At 43.8% G+C, this 8,384-nt stretch overlaps 1 protein-coding gene across 1 annotated transcript in view; it reads left to right on the forward strand.

The window, feature by feature from the left end:
• Positions 1–8,384, forward strand: part of MTUS2 (microtubule associated tumor suppressor candidate 2) — a 321,539-nt gene that overhangs the window by 176,418 nt on the left and 136,737 nt on the right. The window contains exon 4 of the mRNA XM_006831945.1: positions 5,554–5,712. Within this exon, the coding sequence (XP_006832008.1) occupies positions 5,554–5,712 (159 nt within the window). The remainder of the gene's footprint in view (positions 1–5,553; positions 5,713–8,384) is intronic.

Genomic DNA, 8,384 nt, shown 5'->3' on the forward strand with positions numbered 1-8,384 from the left:
GCATATGAGGTTATTGAAAATACCATGGCTTGGGTCAGGCACACCTTAGTCCTTAAGCTGACAAGGATAGGCAACATTATTTTTTCAAGTGCAAAACTAAGACTCTATCCAACCCGTAAGCCTGGGCTCTTTTTTTTTTTTTTTTCTTTTAATGATTTTGAGTTTTGTCTCACAGTTTTCTCCCACTCTATCCAGGACCTTCTAATGTGATCCCTTTCAGAGCAGCTGGGCACCATCTAGTTCCTCTGGTCTCAGGGTCCTGGAGACTGATGTTCACATGATACATTACACTCATTGTTCCTATACATCTTCCATCTCCATCAGTGGTCTTTCCTCCAGACAGGAAGTCACCAATAGTTGTATCTTAAATGGATCCTCAGAAATCAACTTCTACTATACTGAGTTACTGGAATTTTGGCGTTATTGTTAGCTTACCCGAAGACATCATGTATATAAGGAAACTTGACACATGACAATTGGCAATGCCGATATTATAGAGATGATATTGTTTGTTATTGTTAAGTGCCATTGAGTCAGTTCTGACTCATAGCAACCCTGTATAGGGTTTCCAAGGAGCAGCTGGTGAATTTGAACCTCTGACCTTGCAGTTCAGATTGACTTGTGGTCCAGGGCTTATCTTACAGCGCCACACCAGGACTCCTAGAAATGATAGACCACCCAATAACAGGGCTGCAACAATTGGCTCGGTATCCAGAAAACAGCAGCAGCAAATTAGAGCCCCACCTCATGCTCCAAGCAGATGAATGAGTGAACTGAATATGGGGGAACCCACAAAAAATAACAGTTGCTGTTGAGTTAACGCCAATTAATGCTGTGGAACCACTATGTGTCAGAATTGAAGTGTGCTCCACATGGTTTTCAATGGCTGGTTTTTCTGAAGGAGACCATCAGGCCTTCTTTCCAAGATACCTTTGGGGGAACTTGAACCTCCAACCTTCTGGTTAGCAGCTGCATTAGCCATTTGAAACCACTCAGGTACTCCAAATTTAAAAACAAAAATTTCAAACCTATAAAAGAATATGTAGGTGGCAGCTTATGACATGAGGGCTGGGAATGAACACCCAAAGAACAAATGTGGGGACCAGAAAGATGAATAAAAATCAATTGCATTCAAATACTTTTTCCCCCTAACTCTGCGCATCAAGGCACCATGAGCCTGAAGACAAGCCAAAGGCTGGGAGCAGATTTGCATCATAGCCAATACCTTCCATCATGTTCTTTCTTCTCACTTGGCTCAGCCTGTCTGATAATAATCCTTGAATATGCTCCCAGTTCCTAAGAGACCCTGATTGGCTGTAATAATTAGCCATGGAGCTTAAAAGCAAGACTTCAGTGTTAATAACTAACACACAATACGACGGTCCAGACACTACGGATTCTAAGTGATATTCTTGTTCTTTCATATCAACTTTTTAGAAAATTCCTTTGAATTAGCTCTTTGATTCCCAAAACAGCTCTGGGAGAGAGATTATCAAGAGCTGTGCTTACAAATGAGGAAATAGAGGTGGTAGGTAGTTGTTAGCTGCAGCTGAATTGGCTCTGACTCATGGCAACTTCATGCATGACAGAATGCAACATTGCTCAGTCTTGAGGGACTGTTGGTATGCATTGCTGCAGTCACTGTGTGTTTTGGTTCCAACCATGGGACTCCCCATGCAGATCTATATCAGATGCTGTCCTATTGTGAGATATAGGGTTTCCATTATGAAGTAGATTGCCAGACCTTTCTTCCTCATGTCCAGAGACTTAAAATGTGAAAACAAAATTTTCTAACATTTAAAAAACTACGGAGCAGGACATCTTTGTGCTACAAGGATAAGGAAGGACTCTGTCCACCATTAGTGATACTTCTGTTATTTAAAATATTAATGATATCGCTTCCAACATCACAGCAACACACAAACCATCACAGTAGGACAGACTGACAGCCAGGTGGTGCACGGTTGGCACAGGAGGTGTTATTACTGCTTCTGCGTCTGCGCCATGAATCCCTTTGCAGATTTTTATAGTGTGCCTGAGATCAAGTGATTGCTGTTGTTAGTAAGTCATGGAATCGGTTCCAACTCAGAGCCACCCTGTCTAGGGTTTCTGAGGAGCGGCTGGTGGGATTGAACTGCTGACCTTGCAGTTCACACCAACCTTACGATCCAGTGCATTACCCTGCAGCACCACACCAGGACTCCTAAGTGGAGAGTGAGTTAATTGCTGGATCACTCTGGCCAGAGTAGGCAGGGCTTGGTGGGATGGAATATGGACTGAATTGTTGTTGTTGTTGTTAGATGCTGTCAAGCGGATTATGACTCATACCTACCCTGTAGAGGGTTTCTGAAGAGCAGCTGGTAGGTTTGAACAGCCAACTTTGTGGTTCACAATACAGTGCTGAGCCTGCAGCGCCACACCAGGAGCCCACTGACATGGAATATTGTCACTGGTGGAATTCTCCAGAACATCTTTCTGGCTCACACAGCACAGTGTGCTTACTTCCAGTTGTTCTCTTCCTCTCACCAAGTGTTGCAGTAACGTGCCTCAAACACTCAAAGAAGCTGTTATTGTTAAGTGCTGTTGAGTGGGTTCCAACTCATAATGACCCTGTACAAGGGGTTCCAACTCATAATGACCCTGTACAGGGTTTTCAAGGAGTGGCTGGTGGATTTGAACCACTGACCCTGAGGTTAGCAGTTGTAAAGTGCCACACCAGGGCTCTTATAGAATCTAGCAGCCATTTCTTTCCAAATTCAGTGTGCTTTGGTGCATTCAACAAGGCTTCCTTAATTGCTGCCCAATGTTAGCTGTTTCCAAAGAGTGAAACCACTGGCTACCAGCTATATCCCACAGTAATGGACAAGAATAGAGTTATTTTATTATATTGTATGCGGCGGGCTTCCAAAAGTCTATGAAAAAGTAATTCCATTACCTTTTAATTCCATTGTTTTCCACAAACTTTTTGAAGCCCCCTAGCGATAGACTCAAGTGTGGCAACAGTAGTGAGGTTGGCCCAGGATCAGGCAGTGTTTCATTCTGTTGTGCATAAGGTCGCTATGGGTCGGTACCGACTCGATGGCGCCTAACAACAACAGCAAGTATTTTTCTGTTATTCAAGACTTATCTCAAAGGAGGCACTTGGTTTCTTCTTCAGACACTTCACACTTCAAACAGATGAATTGCTTCTCCTCCTGGAAAGAGGCCAGCTCTCTAAATGGACACGTTTGCTGAATCATAAATTTACCGCGAGAGAATAATGCCAGGCAGAAGACGTTTGATAAAAGGACGTTTGAACTCCACCAATGATACGAACTCTTCTTTCTTACGACGTTAATTAACTGCTAACAGAAAGACTTGTGTTTGGTTCAGTACTTGCCCATTACAGTGAATAGATTATTCTGCAAGTTTGTGAGCAGTGCGCTGGACCGGAGATACTTCCAGGTGAAATATTTCGAGTGGCCATTCCTTGCCACACTGAATCATCATACAAACCTCCAGAGATCTCAGTTCCCAGTCTGGACTGCTGAGCTGTTCTGTCACTGAGAAGCAAAGATAATGTTTGGCATTTCCTGGTGTCCCTATCCATGACTGGATTTACATCAGCTGTGTATGGCTTTTTCATCTGAAATTCAGGATACAGTACAGAGCTTTCTGGTGGAATTTTAATGTATTTGTTCTTGGTTCTCTTAACAGTCTTTAGAGAAGAGGTGGGGAACATCCAGCCCGTGGGCCGTGGCCGTATAAGCCTGCGAAATCATTTGGTCAGGCCCTGCCAAGGCAGCCTCAGGCAGGACTCGAAATTCAATAATCTAGGAGCTTTTTTCATAGCGGCAAAAATTTGTATTAAGTGATGTTATAAATGTCCAAATAACCCTTTGCAGAAAAACAGGTTCCCTACCCTGGTTTAGAGAGATGCGAGGGGGCTTCAGAGAGTTGGTGGGGAAATTCCATTATCTTTCAACTCCATTTTCCCACAAATTTTTGAAGCCCGCCCCCCTCCCCTGTAAATAGCTGCCCCCTGGGGGTCTCAGGTACAACAGAACAGAGGGTCTGCTGGTCCCACATCACCATCGTGAGTGCCAGCGCTTTTGAGGCTATTCCTGTGGCTGTCATACTGGTCCACCTCATTGACGGGTTCCCTCCCCGGCCCGCCACTTCACCAAACACGGTGTCCTCCTCCAGAGATTAATTCCTCTTGGAGACTTGTCCCAAAGCAAGAGGCCAGGCAGTGTCCTGTTGTGATTTGTTATTGTTGTTAGATGCCATCGAGTTGGTACCAACTCATAGCGACCCTGTATAACAACAAAACGAAACACTGCCTGGTCCTGGGCCAACCTCACTATTGTTGCCATGCTTGAGCCCATTGATGCTGCCACTTTGCCAATCCATCTCACTGGGGGTCTTCCTCTTCTCTGACCCTCCAATCTATCAAACACGATATCCTTCTCCAGCAACTGGTCCCTCCTGACAATATGTTGTATGTATGTGGTGTGCCTGTGTGTGCTATATGTATATGGTGTGTATGTGTTATGTTTGATGTGTGGTATGCATGTGTGTGGTGTGTTATGTGTAGGTGGGGTGTGTTGTGTGTGGTGTGCACGCATGTGTCTGTGTGGTGTTTTATATGCATGTGCTCTATAAGTATTGTGTTATATTGTGTGGTGTGTGCTGTGTGTATGTTGTGTGTGTTGTGTTTTTTATATATACGATGTGCATATATGTGTTATGTGTGTGTGTGTATGTCATGTTATTTGTATGTGGTGTGCTTGTGTGTTATGTGCATATGGTATGTGGTGTGTTTGGTATGTGTATGTGGTGTGCATGTGTAATATGGTGGTATGCGTATGTTACATGTTGTGGTGTGTGGTTGTTGTGTTATTGTGTGGTGTGTTATATGCATGTTGTGTGTTTGATATATGTATGTGGTGTGCATGCGCATTTTATATGCATGTGGGTACCATGTTATGTGTGTATGGTGTGTGTTGTGTATATGTGGTGTGTGTTGTGTATATGTGATGTGCCCATGTGTGTTATTTGTATGTGGTGTGTGTTGCATGTTGTATGTGTGTGATATGCCTATGTGTTGCATGCATGTTTGGTGTATAGTGTGTGTATGGTGTGTTTGATATGTGTATGTGGTGTGCATGTGTTACATGTATGTGTTGTGTGGTGTGCTGTGTGGCATGCCTGTGTGTTATATGTATGTGCTGTGTGTGTTGTGTGTATGGTTCTGTGTGTTCTGTTGTGTGTTGTGCCTGTGTGTGTTATACGTATATGTGTTATATGTATGTAGTGTGCATGAGTATATGTATGTGTACCTGGTGTGTGTGTGTCCTCTCAGCTCCCATGCAGGGACTTGAGTGACAGGCATTGATACATCCATTTCCAGAGAAATACTTTCCAAGGCCACCTGCTCACAGTCAGGTCCAGCTTGGACTGGGATTATAGACACCTTATGATGGGTTGGAATGGGATTATAGATGCCTTATGATTGGTCAGAAATTGTCTTTTTTATGAAGACATGCTTACCTTGCTGTCTGTCTCCCACAGGTTCAACCTTTGGAAATGAAGAGCAGCCGGCTCTGAAGGCAGCTCTGCCTTCCAAAGACACACCCAAGGCCAGCCGGGCGGCAGCCCCAGCACCCTCCAGTGCGACCACACCCCGCAGGAGTTTGCTTCCCGCACCCAAACCTACATCTGCACCCGCCGGTAAGACTTTCTTTGGAGGAGAAGCTCCGAGTGAAGTGCCCTTTCTGCATGAAAGAAGGAGTGTTTTCAAAGTCCCCGTGTACCTCAGCAATTTTGATGGCATGGTTGATGAGTTTTAAACGCATTTACAAAAATGCATTTACAATAAAGCATCCTAATGCCAGTGTTTTCAAAGCATTTTATATGCAGTGAAACCTGAGAGCCCAAGCTTGAGGAGTTGGCCATATTTTTCTGGTTCTCTCACAGATTGCATTTTGGACAGAGAGCAGTCTTACCTCACTCTATCGCTTGACTTTTCCTTCTGTGACAGGTTTCCACCTTACACGGGCTTCCACTCTCTCAGGTGTTACCGTATTGCTGTTGTTAGTTGCCCTCAGCTCTGACTCTGTGATTCCTGTAAGCACAGTCCTGTACCATCTCCATATCAGCAGCATGCTTGAGCCCAATGTTGCATTCCAACCCAGCGGGCTCATCTTCTAGTGCCATACTGGACAATATAGCCTGTTACTGACCTGCAGCGCTTTCAGGGGCTAGTTTTCACAAACAGATCTTCAAGTCTTTCTTCCGTGTCTGCTTTAGTCTGGAAGTTCCACTGGAGATTGTCTACCATGAATTTACCAGTGACGTAGCACCTGCATCACAGTAACGTGCAAGCCACCGTAGTAGTATGACAAACTGATACGCGGGTAGAGGGTTTTGATACAATAAAGTCATAAAGAACCTGGAATGAAAGATAATGGACTTTTTCCACCATTTCTTTTTTTTTAACTTTGTACTGAGAATCGGTGTCCTGGTGTGGCACTGTAGGATAAGCACTGGACTGCTAACCTAATTGTTGTCAGTTCAAACCCACACACTGCTCCTCAGAAACCTTATATAGAGTCACTGTGAGTCGGAACCGACTTTGCAGCAACAGCACAGCATGGAGAATTGGGTGAAGGTTTACAGAGCAGATCATCGGTTTTCCACTCAACAATTCACACACATTTTGTTTCAACTCATTGAATGCAATGCCTACAATGTAACCTCACTCATCCTACTTCCTCCCTGTGTTTCCTGTTTCCATTCTTCCTTCTTTCCCCAACCTTCTGAACTTTGTCCTTGGCTCAATCAATACTGCCATTTTGGTTTCAAATGACAGATTATTCTAAGGTATACACCCTCCCTAGTGTTACTGTTCCCTGTATACATCTATTGTTTGGCTGAATATTGAGCCACGAGGGTGGGTTCTTCCCAGACCTGAAGGGTGACTGAGGGTTATTGTCTTGGAGGATCCACCAGTCTGTATAAGCCCAGTAAGACTGGTCATTTTTTTAGAGTTTGAGTTTTGTTTCACAATTTTCTCCCGCTCTATCCAGGATGATCTAATGTGGTCCCCTGCAAAACGTCAGCAGTGGTGGCCAGGCACCATGTAGTTCTGGTTTCAGGGTTGTGGAGACTCAGGTCCTTCTTGCCCATTATTCTCTTGGACTAGTTGTTATCCGTGTATCTTTGATTTTCTTCTCTCTTGTTTCCTCCAGATGGGGACAGACCAATAGTTACACCTCAGATGGCTACTCACAAGTCTTTGAAACCCTAGTCACTAAAGCTCCTTTTAAAGGTGTTCAAGACTTTCTCTTTAAAGTTCTTTCTAACTCCCATCTAAGACTCCCTTACATTTCAAAATCATTGCTGTCAAATGGAAAATTTGATCACTGAAGTTTAGCTTTGCAATTATTCCACTGGTTTGAATTTCAAATTTCAATCAAATCTGGTTTCCAACACGAAATCAGCTCTCAGTTCCCCTTGTTCTATCATCAAGCTAATTAAAGAGCAGAAAATAGACATGCAGATTATAATTGAATCCCAAATCATTGGATTTCTTGGAAATGTAAGGTGTTTGAGTCACTTTAATTGCAAAGGTAACACAAACCCTTGTTGTTGGAACTGTTTCTAAAATGTGATCCTTTGCTTTCTTCCCTGCCTGGGTTGTTCCCAGCTAATGAAGGTTGAGCTCTTGCCACTTTGGGTCACCAGCTCTGTTACAGGCAACTGCTATCATAGATTCAACCTGCAGCCACAATGGAGCATATTCTGAGGGTATTTGAGCTGTTTCCTTTAACCTACATTTCTGATGTGCTTTTTTTGTATAAGTGATTTTTGTGTGTGTGTGGTTCACAAACATCTGTGCTCTTACTTTAAGCCACAGATCACTTGACTTCTAAGATAATTAGAACCATCCTCACCCTTGAGAGGAGTCCTAGATTATGAGCTGGGCTGCTAAGTGTAAGGTCAGTAGTTCAAATCTACCAGTCGCTCCGAAGAAGAAAGATGTAAATCTCCCATAAAGATTTACAGCCTCAGAAACCCTGTACAGGGTCTCTATGAGTCAGAACCAACTCAGTGGCACGCAGACACCACCACCACCACCCTTGAAAAGCCCACAATAAAGCAAGTGGATCTGGAAGCTAAGAATGAGAATAGGAGCAAGAGATCTATTCTTAACAGCTATATTCCAGTTAATTCCAGATGCACAAAATACACAGTTGTTGTTGTTGTTGTTAGATCCCATTGAGTCAGTTCCAACTCAGAGCGACCCTATTAGGACAGCAGAAGAACACTGCCCAACCCAGAACCGACCTCTTAATAGCTGTTTTGAGTCACTGTAGCCGTCTGTCTTCAGTCCATCCCAT

Source organism: Chrysochloris asiatica, unplaced genomic scaffold (genome assembly GCF_000296735.1).
Source record: "Chrysochloris asiatica unplaced genomic scaffold, ChrAsi1.0 scaffold00005, whole genome shotgun sequence".
Lineage (NCBI taxonomy): Eukaryota > Metazoa > Chordata > Mammalia > Afrosoricida > Chrysochloridae > Chrysochloris > Chrysochloris asiatica.